Genomic DNA, 22,321 nt, shown 5'->3' on the forward strand with positions numbered 1-22,321 from the left:
GTGTGTCTATCTAGGCTTTAACACTATGGCTAATGATGTGCTTAGAGGAAAATACCTTTGCATGCTTACATAATAAATAGTTTTATTGTTAGAAAATGAATAGATACCTAACCAAAATAGTTAAGAACAGAAAAACACTCATAACATAGGAATGGAAAAAATGGAAACATATATTAGAAAAACAGGAAAACAGTTGATTTAAAAAAATTGGATTTAAAAAAAAATCACAGAAAAGGAAAAAGGAACACAGCATAGACATAAGCAAATCTTTAAAAAAAAAAGATGCTCTTATTTCCTTTTGTATCTATGTATTATTCTACTGTTCCTTCAACTTTTATTTTCTTGAGAGGTAGCATTACAGAAAAAGGTCTTTCATCCTCCCCAAATGGCTGCAATGACCAGAGCTTTGCTGATCTAAAGCCGGGAGCCAGGAGCTTCTTCTGGGTCTCCCATACTCTTCTTTTAATTTTTTTTTTTTTTTTTGGTCTGTGACTTATTTTGGGATTGCCCTGCAACTTCCATTTAAAAGAGAAAAATAAACCCCGTCACTTCAAGTCCACCATAGCTAAGGTGGACTTTAAGAGACACTTGAGTTCACACTTACTTAACAATTTGTGTATCTTTTTGGCTATGCATTACCAGGTGTACACATTTTTAGTTACTGAAGTTTTCTTTTTTTTTTTTTTAACCACTTTGCATCTTTTCTCTCCCTTCCAGCTGTGAATTCGGTATCCTTAGGGAAAAATGGAGTTGTGGAATTGATGTTTAAAATCATTGGACCATTTAGTAAGAAGAATTCCAGTCTTATGAAGTGAGTAAATAGCCATTGTTAATTCTGGACCTCGGTATCTTCATATGTACATTGAGCAGATTGAATTAAATTGTATCTAGGGTCTTTTCCTAGTGCTTAAATTATGATTTTTATCATATAAAGATTTTTATCTTCAGATTACATCAACATTAGAAAGTTTTAGATTCACTGATCTATAGGTTTCATAGAAATTTAGATTTTGAACATTGCTAAATAGCATAAGAAGGAAAAATAATTTATAGAATATCATTCACTCAAAAACATTTATTGAGTGCCTACTATATTTCCCACTCAGTTTTGCAGTCTTTTAATGACTATTTCTTTTGTTCTCACAGCTACCCAAATATGCCTTACATTTACACATTTATATTTTATTAGTCATGTCATTCTTTCTTTTATATGTGTGACTGTGTAATTCTCATCCATTCATAGGACTTTAAACTGCAGAAAATAAAGTGGTTTCTAGTTATCTATTTATGTTTAGTATTTTCCTAAGCTGAATTAGAGGTATTTGAAGCTTTTTTGTGGGATTTTCAAACATCTATAAAATATAGTTTCTATGCTATTGTATTAAACTAATTTAAGAAGTTACTTATTGCTTATGTGTTCAACAGTTATTAACTTTCTGCCACTTTTGTTTCATTTATTTCCCATATGGTTTTGATTGTTTTTTTTCTGGGGTACCCTTCTAAGCAAATTGCAGATGGTGTGTGTGTGTGTGTGTGTGTTTCTGTAAACAAATCCCCGTTACTTTCTTTGAATACTATCATTTCTCTCCTAAATACTACAGTATATAAGTCTTCCAAATAAGGACTTAAAAATAACCATACAAATATATCCAATAAAATTATTAATTTCTTAATGCAATCTAAAATCTAGGCTTCAGTTTTCTCCGGATGTTTCAAACCTCTGCATCTTTGCGGTTTGTTTGAATCAGAATTTATACAAGAAACATTGTGGCTTATTCCATTGATGAAATTTATAAGCCTACATAAAAGTACAGAGAATAGTATAATGAACTCGTGCTTGTCACCTAATTTCAACAATAGTTAATAATCTGTTTTAATTTCATCTTCTCCCTCTGGCCTTGTTTACTCCTGGAGTATTTTAAAGTGAAGATTAGCCATTATGTGTGATCTTTGAATTCCTTGTTATGAACACTATCAGATGCAGACTGTTTCAGTATTATGATGTCATTTCTGTGGCCAACAATATTAATAATTGCTTAATATGCAGACTTTTTGATTAAGAAATATGTTATTTTCATTTGAATTGTTCAAATCAGGTTCAGATAAGATGTGTATGTTCCATTTGATTGATAGGTGTCCTAATCTTTTTTTTTTTTTAAAGATTTATTTATTTATTTGAAAGAGTTACAGAGAGGCAGAGAGAGAGAGAGGTCTTCCATCTGCTGGTTCACTCCCCAAATGGCCAGAACAGCCAGCTGGGCTGATTCGAAGCCAGGAGCCTGGAGCTTCTTCCACATCTCCCACATGGGTTTGGGGGCTGAAGGACTTGGGCCATCCTCCACTGCATTACCAAGCACATTAACTGGGAGCTGGATTGGAAGTGGAGCAGCCAGGACTCGTACTGGTGCCCATATGGGATGCATATGGAGGCCGCAGACCAGGGCTTTAACCCATTGCGTCATAACGCTGGCCCTGCATCATAATCTTTTTAAGTCAATAAAAGTCCCTGCCCCCCATTTTTTGGTTATGTTTTATTTGTTGAAGGACCTGGATGTTGTGACTCTTAGAGTGCACCACATTTTGTATTCAGATGACTACATCCTGAGATTGCTTGCTATAAAGTTGTGTGTCCCTTGCATTTTTTGTAGATCAGCAAAGCTAGTGGCTTGATTAGTTTTGAGCTCTATGGGATCAGGAATACTTCATGGGTAGTCTAGGCATGTTGTTTTGCATCAGACGAGGTCAGTGTGCTGAGGGAATCCATCTCATAGCAGCGTCTCCATTCACTTTGCTCTTAGTGACTCAGCAGCCATCTATCACATTGCCAAGGCCTGTTATTTCAGTAGGGAGTGCAAACTAAAGACTTTTCCAGTTTGCTCTTTTTTTTTTTTCCTGTTTATTAGCTGTGAATTATTGGTAAAGAAGAACTTATTCACATGAACTATTTGTTAAATTTTACCCTTAAACAGATAGGATTTAGGACATTGTCAGTCCTTTTATTCAAAATATTTTAAAATAATTTGGGAGTGTTACATGTAATTGTTTATTAAATACCATTTGGTGGGGCAACTCAACATATTTTACTTATGCAAAGATTATACACAATCCTAGAGCATCTGATGATTGGTAATAACACAAATATGTAAAACTGGCTTACAAAGTCAGTGGAGTGGAGTGGTTTGGAGTAGCCTGTGGAGTCAGAGTTGGATTTGCACGTTAGCTCTGTAACTGGCCATGAGATCTGAAGTAGGTTTCTTAACCTGTAATGCCCCAGTTTCCTTGTCCCTAAAATAGTAATAATATTAGTTTTCTCCATTATCATGTTTATGAGGATTTAATGAGATGATATATATAAATAGCACCATTCCCATGTTAATGTAGTATTGTTTAGGTAAACAGAGTGTAATTGGATATGGATATGTCCTAATTAATACTAAAAAAATATTTTTTGCCTTTTATTTAATGTAACATTTCACCTCTTAATCTGCAAAGTACTTCATCATTTATTTCTCATGTATTGGTCATGACCCCATACTTAAAATCTTCATTACTCTATTTTATCCAAGTTACCCAATCTGTTTGAAGGACAAATGGAACATTTCAAAGGCCTTTATAACATACCACATGACTACATCCAAAACCATGTGGAACTCGGTGGGTGTAAAATTTCTGAGAAGAAAATGTAGTTAAACAATCCCCTTATTCTGTTTCCTATTTATACTTCAAAAAGAAAAACAAATTTTCTACTTTATTTTTTACTTTAAAATAAACTGCTTTAAAATAAACCACTCACCACTATATTCCTAAAGTTTTACCTATGAAATTTGCATTCATTAAATAAAAGCTTTAGAAAATAAAAGAAACCATATATTGACTAAACATTTTCTAATATTTTATTTATTTGAAAGAATTAAGGAGGGGGGTGGGGAGACAGAGATGGAGAGAGAGAGAGAGAGAGAGAGAGAGAGAAATCTTCCATCTGCTGGTTCACTCCTCATGTGTCCTCAATGGCTGAAGTTGGGCCAGGCGAAAGCCAGAAGCCAGAAGCATCATCCAGGTCTCCCATGTGGGTGGCAGGGGCCCAAACTCTTGGACCATCTTTCACTGCTTTTCCCAGGCCATTAGTAAGGAGTGGGATTGGAAGTGGAGCAGCTAGGACATGAACCAATGCCCATATGGGATTCCAGTATTGTAGGTGGCAGCTTTACCTGCTATACCACAATGCTAGCCCCTACACGCTTATTTCTTGATCTGTCATTTTAGTAATTTGACTGACTCCCCCGTCCCCAGTTAACTAAAACAACTCACATGTCTGCAGCCTTTTCTTGTAGTTCTCCCTCCCCATAAACAATACTGTGCATTTAATGGAAAGAAGATTGAGGATGGTTTATGTTTAAAGGGTGGTGCTTCCCTTTAGAGTGTCCTTTCCCTTCTATTTTTAAGTTTTGGATTTAAAACTGTCAGCCCAGAGGGACGCAGCTCAGGAGATTACTGGAAGTTACCGTGGGATCATTGCAGACTGACTGCCAAGGTGCAGTAGACAGAACTTGATGAGCACCTGGGAGTGGGTCTGCTTCTCCTTCACCGCTCCCGAACCCGTGAGCCGGGGACTACGTTCTGAGTTATTTTGGTTACATAATTTTTTCAAGTTTTATTTATGTATGTATTTGAAAGTCAGAGTTGGAGAAAGAGAGAGAGAGAGAGACAGTGCTTTCATAGGCTAATTCACTCTCCAGATGGCTGCAGTGGCCAGGGCTGGACCAGATTAAGACCAGGAGCTTCTTCTAGGTCTCTCACATGGGTAGCAGGGACCCAACCACTTGGGTCATCTGCTGCTGCTTTTCCCAGGTGCATTAGCAAGGAGCTGGATTGGAAGTGGAGCCAGGACATGAACTGTTGCTCATAAGAGATGCCAGCATTGCAGGTAGTGACTTTACCCACTGTGCCACAACGTTGGCCCCAGTTATATTCTGTATGGCAAATATGAAAAGTAGAAAAATATATGAGAAAATATAAATTCTCAAGACTAAGAAATACTGATGTAATACAAATTATACATTATGATAATCTAGTATTTTAAAATTATTTTGGAACTTTATATTATAAATTCACACTTGTTTGTAAGTATCAGAATTTCAGAAATTCCCTTGTACTGAGGTTCTAAAGATACCTTTAAGTTAATATTTTGGTAAAAATGTAAAAAAGCTTCATATCAAACTTTGTGATTTCTTTTAATCTAGTGGAACAAGCATGATGGGCAGTGGAGTAAGAAACAACTGGATTCAGCTTTCCAGTGTTGAAGAATAAACCTAATGAAAATTAGAGTTATAGGGTTAGAAACCATTAGAAGCACACTTATTTGGTTCAAACATATTGTAAAACACTACCAGCAAGGAGGAAGACTTTCTGAAAGTATTCTAAAATGTTTGTAATTATGAATAAAGAACCAGCTATAGATGGGAAAATCCTCAGTTCGTTGCAAGTGATTGTATCTATTGTATTGTATTGGTTCCCAGGGCTGTTGTCTCATGCTACCACAGACTTGCTGGCTTAAGATGACAGGAATTTGTCTCAGCTCTGGAGGGGGTGGAAATTCAAAATGAGCTTGTGAGCAGAGCCCTGCTCCCTCTGAAGCCAGTTGGGGTGAAGCCACCTTTGCCTCTTGCTGGCATTTGGTGGTTGCTCACAATCTTGGATTTCCTAGGCTTGCAGACAAAGCATTTCAGTTTCTGCTCCATCGCCACACATCATCTTCCCTCCTGCAAGGGCGCCAGCCTTGCTCTGCTGCGACTGCATCTTTTGTCCCCAGTGGCCCTGTTTCCAGATAGGCCACATTCTCATGAATTGAGTATTAGTACTTTCAACAGTGACTAAGAATATATTAATAGTACGTTTTTAATGGTAAATACAACTTGTGATCTTCTGGATCCTGTGATAGCTGTGTTTTCACTTTGCATAGTTTCCTAAAATGCCTTTTGCAAACCCTGACTTCTAGCTATACATAGAGGTTAACGTTTACCAGTACCTTGTCAAACAGTTGACATTCAGGTTGCTTCCATTGAGTAATAAATACGCAGTGGAATCTAGCAGAGAACGAATGTAACTTACTGAGTCGAGATTTTAACGTGACGGATAAGCAGACTGTTTTGTGTCTTGGAGCATATATGTTTTGTGTTGGCTTTCTTGTCATTTTTTAAATGGATTTGTTACACAGCAATCGAATAAAGTGCCATAGGAAGAGAGATACATTTTTTTTCTCTTAGAGTAGACCTGATTGTCTTCTGTTTTTAAGAATACTCTTTTTAAAAAAATTTATTTGTTTATTTATTTGAAAGTCAGAGTTACACAGAGAGAGGAGAGGCAGAGAGAGGGAGAGGTCTTACATCCGATGAGTTGGCCGCAACGGCCGGAGCTGCGGCAATCTGAAGCCAGGAGCCAAGAGCTTCCCCTAGGTCTCCCAAGTGGGTGCAGGGGCCCAATGACTTGGGCCGTCTTCCACTGCCTTCCCAGGCCATAGCAGAGAGCTGGATCAGAAGTGGAGCAGCTGGGACTGGAACCAGGTCCCACATGGGATGCTGGCACCTCAGGCCAGAGCGTTAACCCACTGTGCCACAGTGCCGGCCCCAAGAATACTCTGAGATGAAGTTGACATATAGTAAATTGTACTTATTGGCAGGTACAGTCTGAGAAGAATGGAAGCATGCAGTGCTGGCTTAGCCTTTAGGCTGATAGGCACATTGCCAAGGACCCACACTGATTTTATAAACCCACAAAAATGCTTAATTTCTTTAAAAATCATAAGAAAAAAATGAACCTTTAGGTTGAAGAAAATGTTAGTTTGTGATATTAATATTCATCTTTGTAGCAACTCAATTGTTAAATACAAATTTTTTTGTGGAGTAAGGGGCCCATGAAGGCAAGCAGTTTCCTGGAGCCCGTGAAAGTCATAATATGGTCCTATTGGTGTGGCTGAGCCTGTGAGACTCCCAGCACCATCAAGAAGCTGAAGCTCCAGCACCTCCAGGAGCCTCACTGTGACTGGGGCCCGTTGGTCCTGGCAGTCCCCTCCCCCCCATTCATTTATTTGAGAAGTAGACTTACAGAGAGAGGGAGAGACAGAGTTCTTCCATCAGCTGGTTCATTCCGCAAATGGCTGCAATGGCTGGGGCTGTGCTGATCTGAAGGGAGAAGCCAGGAGCCGCTTCCGGTCTCCCATGTGGGTGCAGGGGCCCAAGGACTTGGGCCATCTTCTGCTTTCCCAGGCCATAGCAGAGAGCTGGATTGGAAGTGGAGCAGCCAGGACTCGAACCAGGTCCCACATGGGATGCTGGCACCGCTGGCAGAGGCTTAGCCCACTACGCCATTGCCAGCTCCCGATCATTGTGTTTCACTCTGCTTCCTGGCTCACCCTGGCATCCTCCCTCCATACACATTCTGCCCTGTTCAGATGCCAGACTAGTGGGGTCACCTGATCTTGAGCTGGCACAGACCAGTGCCCATATGGGATGCCAGCGCCACAGATGGCAGAGGCTTAGACTGCTACGCCACAGTGCCGGCCCAGCTTGTAGTCATTTCTGTGCTGTACTTTCTGTCGTTACAGAGTCATTTGCATGTTCAGTTTTATGTAAATGAAATCATACAGCATGTACTCTGTTTTTAATTTTAAGTGGTTTTTAAAATTTTTAAATCTGCCAGTTTTTAACATTTTGTGGCATTCAGTTAGAGGGAGGCTCTGCCTTCTTCCATGCATCATAGAGTCACTTCTGTTGTTGCATGGATCGATAGTTTATTCTTTGTCATGCTGAGTAGTGTTTTTATTCATAGTGTTTTTTTTTTATTTTTAAAAAATATTTATTTATTTTTATTTTTGACAGAGTGGACAGAGAGAGACAGAGAGAAAGGTCTTCCTTTGCCATTGGTTCACCCTCCAATGTCCGCCGCAGCCAGCGCGCTGCAGCCGGAGCATTGCGCTGATCCGAAGGCAGGAGCCAGGAGCTTATCCTGGTCTCCCATGGGGTGCAGGGCCCATGTACTTGGGCCATCCTCCACTGCACTCCCAGGCCATAGCAGATAGCTGGCCTGGAAGAGGGGCAACTGGGACAGAATCCGACGCCCCGACTGGGACTAGAACCTGGTGTGCCGGCGCTGCTAGGCGGAGGATTAGCCTGTTGAGCCACAGCGCCGGCCAGATCATAGTGTTTTTTTACCCATTCATCTGTGGATAGACATTTGAGTTGTTTCTGTTTTTATTTAAAATTTTTTGAAGATTTATTTATTTGAAAGGTAGAGTTGGGGGAGGAGGGGGGGGGGGGAGACAGAGAGAGAAAGCTTCCATTCACTGGTCCACTCCTGAAATGACTGGAGCTGGGCCAGGCTGAGGCCAGGAGCCAGGAGCTTCTCCAGGTCTCCCACATGGGTACGGGGCCCAGGTGCAAGGACTTGGGCCATCTTCTGTTGCTTTCCCAGGCCATTAGCAGGGAGCTGGATCAAAAGTGGAGCAACTGGGACTTGAACCAGCGCCCATATGGGATGCTGGTACTGGCTTAACCCACTATGTCACAGTGCTGGCCCCATTTTATTTTAAATTTTAAAAATTTATATAAAAGCAAATTTCATGTATTACATATACACGTTTTTAAGAGCATAGTGATATTTCCCAGCCTGCCCTCCTTTTCTCCCTCCTTTTTCCCTTACTTTTCTTCCAATTTTCACATTGATATACTTTGTTTTCTTTATGATCACAAAATTAACCCTCCACTAAATACAAGATACAACAAGTAGTAAGTAGAAAATCCACTGTTCTTCAAGAATGTAGACAAGGACTACAAACAATACTTACATCTCAAAATGTCAGTTTTGTTCATATACATTACATTTTTTTGTACTCTATGTGAATTACCACAGATCAGGGAAAGCATATGCCATTTGTCTTTTCGGGACTGCTGTGTTTGTGGAAGAGCATTGATATGGCCCTATGCTTTTATTGTTGGGTAGATACCTAGGAGTGGAATGACTGCATCAGTGGTATCTATATGTTTTACCTTTTGAAATAACTGCTTTTCCTTCATAATAAATCTGTAGATATTTAACGCATCAGCAACAATTATGGTAGCTCTTTTAATTTTTATTTATTTATTTATTTATTTGCAAGTTAGAGTTACAAAGAGAGAGGAAGAGACAGAGAGATCTTCTTTTTGGACAGGCAGAGTGGACAGTGAGAGATAGAAAGGTCTTCCTTTGCCGTTGGTTCACCTTCCAATGGCCACTGTGGCCGGTGCGCTGCGGCCGGCGCACCGCGCTGATCCGAAGCCAGGAGCCAGGTGCTTCCTCCTGGTCTCTGATGTGGGTGCAGGACCCAAGGACTTGGGCCATCCTCCACTGCACTCCCAGGCCACAGCAGAAAGCTGGCCTGGAAGAGGGGCAACCGGGTCAGAATCCGGCGCCCCGACCAGGACTAGAACCCGGTGTGCCAGCGCCGCAGGCGGGGGATTAGCCTAGTGAGCCGAGGTGCCAGCCAGAGAGAGAGAGATCTTCCATCAGTTGGTTCACTCCCCAAATGGCTGCAACAGGCAGCATTGGGCCAGGCCGAAACTTCTTCCTGATCTCCCACGTGGGTGGCAGGGGCTCAAGCAATTGGGCCATCATGCCACTGCTTTTCACAGGCCATTTGCAGAGAACTGGACTGGGAGGGGAGCAGCCGGAACATGCATCAGTGCCCACATGGGATGCTGGCATCACAGATGTGGCTTTACCTGGTATGCCACAATGCCGGCCCCTGTTTTAATCTTTCAGTTGGTTTTCCCTCCTCATTTTGGGATACTTTTTGATTGGGTGCCACACATGGTAAATTTCACCTTATTGGTGCTGGGTGTTTTTGTATTTCTGTAAATATTCTTGAGGTCTGCTCTGGGATGCAGCTAGGATACTTGGAAGCCATTTGTCCTCTTGAAATATTTTCTGGATGTGTAAGATGGCATGTGTGCAGCGTTCTAGGACTGATGACCCACCACAGCTGAGGCAGGTCCTTCTGAGTGCTCTGCCACATGCCCCCTGGATTTCCAGGTTGCTGGTGTGGCTGGTGGAAACAGGTACTGTGAGTACTGTTACACCCATGATGCCTGTTCGGGGTGCTTTCCCTCAGTCACACATGGCCCTGATAACTACTTTCTGCATGTTTAAAGAGAACCAACCCTCTGAAAATCCCCAAGCTTCTCTGATTGCAAAGGTTTCCTTCTTTGGATGCTCTGCAGATTCTTCCTGAATTTTTCATGTCCAGTTCAAATAATCCATGTGCTCAACTTGGAATCTGCCAGGGTGCTGTGTGATTTCTGTCCCTCTGTGGTATGGCTTGGCAGCCCTCTCTCTGGGTGTAATAAGCAGGAGCGGTTGTTGCAGCTACCTCATTTGTTTCCATCTCTTACAGATCTTTCATTACTAGATATCTGATATCTTAAATGACTTTTCCATTTTGTCCATTTTTTAGAAATTATGTCATGTGAAAGGGTGGATCCATTTCCTGTTGCTCCATCTTGTTTGCAAATAAGAGTTCAGGTTGGCTTCTTTTATTTTTTAGATTTCATTTTTTATTTATTTGAAAGACAGAGTGACAGAGAAAGAGGGGATTAGGCAGGGAAAGGGGAGGGAAGTGGGGGGAATGGGGGGAGGAGAGAGAGAGAGATTGATTGAATGATTTACCATCTGGTGGTTCACTACCCAAATGGTTGCCCTGAACTCCATCCAGGTCTCCCACGTGGCAGGGGATGGCAGGGATCCAAGTACTTGGATCAAGTTCTGTTGCTTTCCCAGGCACATCAGCAGGGAGCTGTCTGGGCAGCAGAGCAGTGGGACTTGAAGCAGTGCACTCATCGGGACTGCTGGTGTTGCCGGAGGAGGCGTGATGCCACAGCACTGGCCCTCAGCTTGTCTCCTAAAGGAGACTCAGGTCCTTATTCCCTTTCTCAGTGAGAGAACTCATTTTCCATGTCACTGGGTTTTTATGTGGCTCCAGGCACAATATATTCTAAAATCTTTAGTTTCCAGGTCTGTAAAATGTGCTGCTTCTGTGGATTAGAATTGTTTTGAGAATTAAACTAGAAGCATATAAATAAAGCACCTTTATCTTGGTGAACAGTTTTCTGTTTTAGTTTTGATAAACTACAGTTTAATTTGGAAGATCTATTTAGTTTTCTATTTGACCAGTTTTAAGCCATCTTGTTCTGATAGTTTTACAGTTCTACATTTTATTGCCTGACTATAGTAGTGTGAAAAGTTTCTTACTGGTGATTCACTCTGATGAAAATGGAGATTATTTCTTAATGTTCATTTATTTTTAACTCATCATTGCCACCACTTCATGTACGTTACAGATGTAAGTTTGTAATATTTTTCAAAAACATATACTTTGCCTTTATTAATGTTCTTATGAATGAAAGTTTACATGGTTGCTTCATTTGTGTCAGTAACCCAAAGTTAATTGTTCAGGACTTCCTCTCACTGGAGGTTTTGTTGAGCACTTACTAGCTCTGTGCTTGGTCCTGGATTGTTGTGGGTTTCGTTGTGAACCAGGATCCACCTTAAACCTGCAGAGCAGTTACGCCCATTGCCTTTACTACATCTGGTCATGACTCTGCCCTTTACCACTCTTACCTGTACTGCCACATTTTTGGTTTAATTTCTTGGGTAGTTTTTTTTTTTCCATAGAAATGCTCATTTTATTGCATTGTGTAGACCGTAAAATTATCCATGGAAGAGATAAGTTTGTTTTCTAATTTTCTACCCATGAAGAACTTGCTGCTGTGGGTATCTAGTAGGCATTCAACAAATGCTGTTGAGTGAAATACTTAAGTTTGGTGCCATACATGTTTTTAATGCAGATTAATTGTAATTGTTGACATCTTCCTAAAAGTTGTTAACATACATAATTATTTTAGTGCAATTTAATTACAGTTGTTAGCCCTACATTTGTAAAGTTATTGAAATTAAACACCATTTCTTCAGGAACTCATTTTTAAAAATAACTGTTTAAGTTACAGATTTTCCCACAGTGATTCTGTATGTATTTGTATAGCTGATTAATGCCAGGTGATTTCACTGTGTGTAAAGTGAATGTTTACGTTCAGAGAAACTACAAGCTTCTTAAATACTTAGGGCTATTTTTTGCTCTCTAAGAGACAGTAAAAACTGTTTGTGAGATATTACATGCCTTATTCCCTTTGGTGTCTTGTGGCTGAAAAACATTAAGGGTTCCATACTTCCTCAAAACTTGCAAATTCTAAGATATTTTATATTGATTATGACCTTAATGAGGATTTTAGCTTAATTGAACAGAAATCCTTTCAGAAAGTTAACAAGATGTCTATAAAACTTTATAGTTTTGAGCTTAATTTGTGCTAAAACTTGTTTTTGTTTTAATTCCTTAGCTAGTCAGGGCCTATGATTCTTAATAGTGTGGTTCCTTTGTGAAATTTCTCAGGATCAGATGTAGGTACAGTAATGGATTCCATTTATCCAACTTCTGATAAAAAGACTGACACATTAATTTTTTTTCTTTTTCTATCTTAAAACTTTTTTTGTTGTTCTTTTCTATTGTAACTTCAGTATACCTCATACCCAGTTTCAAAGTGCAAAGAGAGCTGCAGAGAAACACCACATGTAATTGATGATAACAGAATACATTTTGGAATAGATAATGGGATAATTACGTATCTGAAAAGACTGTATGAATTTCCTATTGGAGATTAATTTTACTAGTTTTGTTGTTGTTTGTGTTTTCTCGTTGTGTTGACAGGGTTGCTTTAGACACTCTTGCTGCATTGCTAAAATCAAGTAAGTTTTTAAATACTAGAAATACTAGATACTATGTTTCTGAGCATTCTGTTTACTGTATTAAAGAAACTGGAAATGTAGATTCAGTTTATGGTAATATAGCTGGTTCCTAATATTCTAATGTCAAAGTTGATTTTACATTCCAGTGCAGTTGATACATGCCATAACTACTGTTATGATTACTGAGCTGTGATTCATTTAGCATATTTATATGTTATTCAAGCACATTTATTTCACATTTCTAAGTTATTAGCATAAGCATATAACCCTATTAGTAGAGGAAAATATATAACTGTATATGTATCTTTAAAAAGTGAAGCTAGCAGGATATTGAGAACTTTTACTATGAGAAATATCTTGAACAAATACTGTCTATTTAACCTATGATGTTAACTTAGAACCTTATTAGAAATGTTGTTTATACATTTATTTGTAAATACAAATTTATAACTTTTGACAAGTTGACTATTACTGTCAGTTTAATAAACTTACAAAATACAGCACTGTTCTCTTTATCTTCAGAACTGAAGCACTGAAGTAGATGTGTCTTATGTTTTTTGAGAGTGATTTACATCTATGCATTTTTCTAAGATACTTAGTATCTATTTTAAATATTGGTTTTTGTAAGTACTCCTTTGGCCATTAGTTAACATTTTGTTTAACCACAGTAAGATAACATTTAGGCTTCAGGATTTATGTTGATGGTTTGCCTGTGGTCCCCACTCTCCCAGGAGGGTGACATCAAAAACTCTCAATGGTGAGACCAGCTTTGCCTTAAGTTTGAGTCACCAAAATTTTTTGAACGGTAGCATATGATTAATTTGTTGGAATCTGATATTTGATAAACTAATGGCTTATTAAATCCTTAAAATTACAAATTAAAATGGAAAAATTTAAATTTTTAAAACAACTTAATTAATTTTAAAAATTTCAAAATTTTTAAATTAAAAATTTCACCTTGGTATTAGTGTTATATTCCAGAGTTCTCATGTAATAATTTTATTCTTGAAATTAAATGTATGGTATTCAGATTAGCCATATTCTAATTTATATTGTGATAAACTTTAGACAAACATCACGAGACACGAATAAACTTTAAAAGTATTTGTGTGGTTTCGCTTTGATATGTCCTGTGTGGTTCAAACTGTAAAGATTATTCTTAAATTGGTATGGACATATACTTTTAAGTTGCAGTGGCCTAGAACAGCTGTTTAAAATCAACTTTTTGTAAAGCTTAAATTAATTTTCAGAATCACTGATGTCAAAGTCATTAATTCTCAGTCAAAACTAAGACTTTCAAAAGTTTCCTGTATTTTATGAGAGTCATTTAATCCAAGATGACTGAAATTGGCATTTTTAGTTTTCAGTGGAGGTCTTTATTTTAAGCCCTGCCTTTCTTCAAAGGATGGTGACCACACACACCTGTTGACTGCATCAGGCTAAAAAGAAGTAACTGAGGAGTAGAATGACTTTTGTTTAACACATCTTTAAATCAGAAGTGGGCAACCTTTTTTCTGCCAAGGACCATTGTGTATGTGTATATTTATATACAGTATTTGTGGGCCAGATGAATTTTTATCCACTTAAAAATTAGCCTGCTACAGACTTATTGAATTTTGAGTCCCAGCTGCTGTTATGATGACAGAACCAGAGCAAGTGATTTTTCGGTCTTATGTGACCCATGGGCTGCGTGTTCCCCACCTCTGCTTTAAATGATCCATGACACTAAATAATACGAAAATTTAATAAAACCAAAATAATTTCTAGTAGCACACCCTATAGATTTTACAGAGAACCATTGGCGTTTTGGAGCATTTTCATTTATTTAAAAAGAATCCCTTGTTCTGTATGTGGGGGACAGCCTTACTTTAAAAGGATAAAATCAGACTATTGATAAATGTGGTGAAGTGCAAAGCCAGGCAGGAGAATACATACACAGTCCAGAAAGATAGCCCGGTGGCCATGGCTGGAGTGCAGGTTAGACGCTGCAACCTGAAGCTTAACCTAAGGAGTTTTTTAGTTAGAGGAAACAAGAGACATATAGGCTGATCGGGAGGGAGTTTGGTGCCCTGAACAACTGCTTAAAAACCCCTTTACTACCTGATTTAATTACACTTGCTGCGGATTGTGAGTGGCTCTGTTGACTTCCTTTAAGGTTCATTCAGCATCTGGTCAAGTTTCTTACTTGATTTTTCATGAAGAATTTTAATTTTCCCACAAATACCAGTTAGGCTGTTGGGAATCCTGGCAGAAGCACAGAGTCTGTAATAGGGTGATGGTAATGGCTTATATATTCTCATTGGTGTAAAAAGGTGTATGTTCATTTAAAATGCCTGGAATGTTAGTGGTCAGAACAGTGGGAACTGATTCTGGAGATAGCTTGTAGCCTTAGCAAACTGTCTATTGCTGAATGCAACAGGGAAAACTTTCTGTCTCTGGTAAGTTTCTCCCGCCCCTGTAGTGGCAGAACATAGTTCTGCAAGGGAATTAGTAAGTTTCTGTCAGTGTTATGTTTTAGGTATGTGTTAGCACGTTAGGGATTCTTACAGGGAACTAAATTCAGTAGAGCCTTACTGTTGTTTGACCTTAGTGTCCATGCCTTGAACGGGGGGACACTGACAGTTCAGCTTGAGATTGAGAGGAGATTAGTACTTCCTTGCAACTGCCCAACCTCAGCCAGGTTGGTATTCCAGTCTCTTGTGCTGCTTGCACTCAGCTCTCTACAGCAGTGCCGGCTGGCTTGGTCTCTTGGTACATTGCTCTGGGGTATGATTCCCATGCTGCTGTCTTAGTAGGTGCACTCTTTTGGTTAGTAATTGTAAATATTAATACTTTAAAAATAATCAAATTAGGTCAACTCCAGTTAAATTGACTGTTTCCAAAAAAAGTATGAAATTTTTGTTATATTAAAAGCTTTAATGACTAGAAAGCCCTATTTTCCAATCATGTAATGCTCCTTACCACTCATTTATGGTATCATAGATACTTGTGTGGTAATTAGAGGAGTAATTGCAGCAATGAATTTTACTGAAAACACAAAGTTTGCAATAGGAGGTACAAGCCAGTGGAGCTAATGGGAACCCAGTGTTTGTAATTGAAGTTAGAAAAAAACGATAATGGCTTTTCACAAATTCATATTCACAGCCAGAAAATTAAAGATTGATTTATTATATTTGTGTATTTTAAATCAGAGTTTTAAATTATGTGAAGCTTTTGTTAGTGTTAACATTTAAAAAGATGTAGCCCTATTTTAGTAGTGAGATTTTTGGTATTTATAAATCACAAAACAATATAGGGTCAGGTTTTGAAAAATGTTGTAATTTTCCTTCTAGAAATTGTCATATTTATTTTATTAGGAAAAAACCTTAAATTTATGATTAGTAATTTTCTGGGGAAAAAAAAGAAGTGTAAGAATTCACCACCATATTGAGGTTTATGTTTGTAATGTGATTTCTTCTACCATTTTTTCTTGTTATTTAAAATATATTCTTTCTCAATTTTCTTTTGTTAAAGAAACAAATGCCAGGAGAGCTGTAGACAGAGGATATGTCCAAGTGCTTTTAACAATTTATATAGATTGGCACCGCCATGATAATCGGCATAGAAACATGCTCATTCGAAAAGGAATTTTACAGAGCTTAAAAAGTGTTACAAACATCAAGTTGGGAAGAAAAGCATTTATTGATGCCAATGGGATGAAAGTTTTGTATAACACTTCACAAGTGAGTTATTTACTTCCTGTTGTTTTGATGTACTAATTACATGATTTGATTTTTTTTTTCTTTTTTTTTTTTTTTTTTTTTTAATTTTTGACAGGCAGAGTGGACAGTGAGAGAGAGACAGAGAGAAAGGTCTTCCTTTGCCGTTGGTTCACCCTCTAATGGCCGCCGCGGTAGCGCGCTGCGGCCGGCGCACCGCGCTGTTCCGATGGCAGGAGCCATGTGCTTCTCCTGGTCTCCCATGGGGTGCAGAGCCCAAGGACTTGGGCCATCCTCCACTGCACTCCCTGGCCACAGCAGAGAGCTGGCCTGGAAGAGGGGCAACCGGGACAGGATCGGTGCCCCGACCGGGACTAGAACCCGGTGTGCCGGCGCCGCAAGGCGGAGGATTAGCCTGTTGAGCCACGGCGCCGGCCTACATGATTTGATTTTTAAGAAAAGTGAATTGGTGCACAAACGCTCAAAAACGTGTGTATATATATATATATACATATATATATGATGGATGTATTTTAAAAATGTAAAACTAAAAAGCAATCATTTTTCCTGTGTGACCCTTGACTGAGTGGGAGAATTGTACTGTGTATAAATCATCCACTGTACTGGCAGGGTTTCCAGAGAGCCATGTTTGCTGGGATGTTTAGTTGACTCTACTCAGATGTTCAGTACTTCCTCAGTGACTTCTGGTTTCAAAGATGGTACTGATTCCTGCTTAGGTAAAGGCTTAAGGACAAGTCCGACCAGATTTGCCACAGCAGAGTGTGACCTAGAAGTACATACTTGAGAATAGTAAAGCTGCTGTATAATCACCCTGTATTGCAGTATGGGTTTTTGTGATATTTGTTTCTAGAAGATTACTAGTGGATTTCTTTCTGAAGTACTGTAAAGTTGCCTCATTACCCACCAGAGGCATTCTGTTTTATTTATTCATTTTCTCCTCTCCTGACAAACAGGAATGCTTGGCAGTCAGGACTCTGGATCCTCTTGTCAACACCTCCAGTCTGATAATGAGGAAATGCTTCCCGAAAAATCGCCTGCCACTGCCAACAATTAAAAGTTCTTTCCATTTCCAGTTGCCAGTCGTTCCCATGACCGGTCCCGTGGCCCAGCTGTACAATTTGCCCCCTGAAGGTAGGAGCCAGGGTTACTGCTGACTCGGATTCCCTGTTGGAATTGTGCAATTCTGTTGATGGCTTTCTTTTGAAACTTGTGTCCACGTCCTCAGCGAAAGAAGACTCTAATCAACATGACAAACGTTCACGTTTTATCTTAGTTATTAGAGACTTTTGCAAATATAAGGACTCTAAACCTAGTAATTGAGTGACATACTGTGGGTTGTGTTGCATGTATGTACATGTGAATTCTAAGAAATTTCAAGCCTCACGTAGGAACATTATTTGATAGTTTATATACATTTTCAAAGAATGTAAATATTAAATGGGTAATTATGGATAGCTTTACAGTTGTAGCTTTTTTATGAACTTTTTTCCTAAGTTATAAGAACCTAATCAAAATTATTATGGTTGATGATGAACAAAACTTGCACATGACTTCCTGGGATGAAAATATGAAATTATATTAGAGGTAGGCTATTGTTTTCTATTAATGCTTATATGTATAGGAAAGACAGACTTTCAGTTTCTTAATGTGGGGAGAAAAAGGATGTTTTTCTTGAGATCTAGAAAAGAGAAAGTAGTCTAGTAATAGAGTTTCTATATTATTTTCTTGCCAGTTGACCATGTTTCTGAAAACAACTGAAGGTCTCTTATATATAACAACACTTATTTAAGATAGATATTAGGAATTTTCATGTAACTTTAGTTGTATTATCCTTAATACTAGTTTGTTAATGATAAATCTCAAGGCACACTATTATGATTTTATTTCTAAAATATTTAATTGTTGAAACACATATTTAGTTGACATAAAAATATCAAACTGCAGTATTCAGAAATCACTTTTAAGCAGTTTAAAAGTATAGCATTAAGTTAGGGTCTTCTGCATCAGATAACTAAGTGAAATATTGGTCTGCCTTCTTCAGATTGCATTTGAAATTACCAACAGATTTTTCAAATAGGGAAAAAAATCTGTACCAAATTTAAGAACTAGGTAAGCGAGGCATCCTCATGGAACAAACACATAACATGCAAACATACACGGAATATACACAGGCATATTAAGGAAGACATCAAGTCTCTACCTCTCCTTCCCTGAAATGCCATGTCTCTGGCTCCGTGTTGAGGTACCATTAGCACCTGATATTGAGGGACAGTCAAGGAGTAGTTGGAATCTTTTTCTGCCCTGGATCTCAACATAGGGTAAGGGAATTTTATTCTGGGGCCTTAAATGGGTGATTCTAGGTGGCAGGAAGCTGCTGAGGCCCTGTGATACAGCAGGTAGTGACACCAGGAGCGAGGTAGGATATATGCCGTGCTGTTCTTTATTCAGTGGCTAGATTGATGGATAGGATTCACCAGACATGGGGGAAATGAGAGAGATGATATTTTTCTGCTGATTTCTTTGCTCCTCAGACTTGATGAATCGCTGAACTAGAAATGCAGATTTCCACTGATAAGCTGGCAAGCCTTCATCATTCACATGTGAGGGAGATCTCTGATACTACCTGTGTCGACACAGGAAAATACCCTCTCTCTGTTCACTGTTATTTTCTCATGTTTCAGCCTTTGTTACATGTGTCACCGTTTTTATTTATTTATTTATTATTTACCTTCTTCAGCTCAAATATAAATTCCACGAGGATAGATCTGAGCTTTTTTTCCTCACATTACTGACACCAATTACTCACCATTACTCACATCAACACACCACCAATTCTCCAACTCACACCGAATGAATATTCTGCAGTTCGGTTCAGTTATCACACCAGGGACCCGGAGTTAGCACAAACCCCACGAGCTAAGGAAGGGCTCAGTCCCAGAAGATTAAGCCCTCTTCAGATGCCAATTAGTCTGAGCCTCCTGTAATTCTGCCTGGCTATGAAGTTGGTAGTGGAGGGCAGTTTTCAGGGTTGATAATTCGCTAGAATGGCTCCCAGAACTCAGGAGCACCATTTACATACATGTCCTGGTTTAATGTAAAGGATGCAACTCAGGAGCAGCTATGAGGAAGAGGTGCACAGGGACAGGTGTGGGGGAACAGGCGGGGAGCTTTTCTGGCTGCTGCAGGCATACTGCCCTAGCACCACCATGGTTCAGCAGCCCAGAAGCTCTCTCAGCCCCACTGGAGCCAAAGAAAACCAATGGTTTTTAATGGAGGTCCTGTTACATAGGCATAATTGATCCAATCATTGACTGTTGGTGAGTGATTCAGTCTCCAGGCCCTCTGTCCTCCTCTCATGTTGAGGAATGGGGCTGAAGTTCCAACCCTTGGTCTTTCTAGCCAAGGGTATCCTGAAGCTGTATAGGAGCCTACCAAAAAGTTACCTCATTAGAACAAAAGACACTCCTGCCCCAAGAGAGTTAGGAGTCTGTGCCATGAACCAGGGAAAAGCGAATCTGTGTGTGTTAGAGAGAATGAAGAGATGAGATCAACAGAGAGTGAGAGCTCCGATGTGCTGGTTCACTTGCCAAATGCCTGCAGCAGCTGGGCCTGGACTGAGGCTGACTATCAGAGCCAGGTCTTTCTAGGTCTCTTCTGTGTGCTGTGTGTGGCAGGGCCTCAACTACTTGAAGCGTCATTGGTGCCTCCCAGGGGCTGTGTTGGAAGTTAGAACTGCGAGCCAGAGCTGGGAATCTAACCCAGGCACTCCAGAATGGAGCGTTGGCGTCTGTAACCCAGTGTTAACCACTGCCTGCCCCTGCATAAGAGGACTGTTGTTTTATCTGTAGCATCCATTAGGATCCAGTGGACACAGTTAGAATGTATTTAGTATTTGTTGAATGAATAGAGCCGACCTCAGGCCTTCACTCTTCCGATTATTAAATGTCAAAAGATAGTGAAGCAGTGTCTGTGGAGCTTTGGAGAAAAAGAATCTCTGTCCCAAGAATCCTGAGGCCTATTCATCGCCGTGATCTGTGAAGGGGATGGATTCCTAGGTGTGTGCTTGCCCAGGGCCCCTTCCTGACACGATTACGTGGTGTATTGCTCCATCCAGTCAGGTGATGAGCTAAAGATGTCAGATGTCAAGAATGCAGAAGACATGGAAGAGCAATTGTATTAATTAAATTTTAATTAAAATGCTAAACATTAACTACACAATACTAAAATAGATGGCTGTACTATTATGAAACATATCAACTGATTCTTGGCGAAAGATAGATAAGACATAGTTACCATAAACTGGAACTTTTACTTAAATAAACCAAAGTTTACAGATGGAAAAGTAATAGGGATCCTTAGAACGGGGTCATTGAGCCTTAGGAATGCATGGATGGGCTTCAGAGACTGAACACTTTGAATTTCTGTGTAAAATTATGGCTTTTTTTCCTCCTTGGAAAAACTTGTTGAAGGCTAAAGGTAAGGAAATTTCAAAGATTGCAGTTAAAAAAAACAAACTGTAAAGTGCTCACAAAGCAAGAACGAGCATATCCGCTTTAGAAATAATAAACCCAAGTAACGAAGTAGTCCTATTAAAAGGAAGTCTGGGGGGCCGGTGCTGTGGCCTAGAAAGTAAAGCCACCTGCCTGGGACACTGGCATTCCATGTGGGTGCCGCTTCTAGTCCTAGCTGCTCTACTGTGAGCCAGCTCCCTGCTGGTGGCCTGGGAAGGGCAGTGGAGGTGGCCCCTGCCACCCATGTGGGAGACCTGGCCGAGGCTCTTGGTTCCTGGCTTCAGCCTGGCCCAGCTCTGGCAGTTGTGGCCACCTGGAGATGAGCCAGCAGGTGGAAGATCCTTCTCTCTATCTCTCCTTCTATCTCTCTCTCTAACTCTGCCTTTTGGATAATTAAATATACCTTTGAAAACAAAGACTGGGGCAGGCATTGGGGTGCTACGGGTGCTACAGGGTAAGCTGCTGCTTGTGACACCCACATTCCATATCAGAGTGCCTGGTTCAAGCCCAGCTTCCTCCAAAGGCACCAGATGATGGCTTATACTTGAGTCCCTGCCACACAGGTTGGAGACCTGGCTGAAACTTCTGACTTCAGGGCCTGTCCTAGCCCTGGCTATTGGAGACATTTTGGTAGTAAACCAATGGATGGAAGATCTCTCTCCCCCTCTCTCTCTTTCCCTCTCTGCCTTTCAGAGAAATCTTTAAAAAAAAAAAAAAGGGTTCTCAGACTGGGTTAAAAAACAGAATACATCTAGCTGATACATACTGCAGACTCCTAGGGTGGAAAGCTTGAATGTGCACAGAATGGCAAATATCTGTCATCTCCACTTACAGGCAAGGAAGACAGTGTCACAAAATGTAAATTAGAACCAAAACAGTGTAAGACAGCAAAGATGACTTTATATGAGATAGATGATGATGTGCTAAAGAATATGTCAAATGTATTAAGCTGTAATCATTTGAATCACAAGGAGAAATGGATAGAAACACATCGATAGTGGGTGATTTTAATATACCTCTAAACTCTTGGCAAATAAATAGAGGTTACATCAATCTATGTGGCTGCTGAAGATAACTCCTAATATACTTGAATACATAATTGAAATGGACAGTATTTTAGGAAAATGTTGGCTAACTAAAATTAAATAGTAAAAAACATGACTCTGCAGTCAGATTTCTTCAATGAAGACACCAAAGTATTAATGACGTCATAGGTTAGTTCTCTCAACTTTCAAGAAATTTTCCTATGCTTTATTTTCCAGAGCA

General features: G+C 39.6%; 1 protein-coding gene across 4 annotated transcripts in view; it reads left to right on the plus strand.

Moving 5' to 3' along the window:
- AGTPBP1 (ATP/GTP binding carboxypeptidase 1) overlaps window positions 1-22,321 on the plus strand; it is a 200,998-nt gene that overhangs the window by 76,775 nt on the left and 101,902 nt on the right. For all 4 annotated transcript variants that reach the window (XM_062208617.1, XM_062208619.1, XM_062208620.1 and 1 more), the window contains exons 8-11: window positions 718-811; window positions 12,788-12,825; window positions 16,339-16,547; window positions 17,498-17,675. In XM_062208617.1, coding sequence (XP_062064601.1) covers window positions 718-811; window positions 12,788-12,825; window positions 16,339-16,547; window positions 17,498-17,675 — 519 coding nt within the window. The remainder of the gene's footprint in view (window positions 1-717; window positions 812-12,787; window positions 12,826-16,338; window positions 16,548-17,497; window positions 17,676-22,321) is intronic.

The sequence above is a fragment of the Lepus europaeus genome, chromosome 12, assembly GCF_033115175.1.
Source record: "Lepus europaeus isolate LE1 chromosome 12, mLepTim1.pri, whole genome shotgun sequence".
In the NCBI taxonomy this organism is placed as follows: Eukaryota; Metazoa; Chordata; class Mammalia; order Lagomorpha; family Leporidae; genus Lepus; species Lepus europaeus.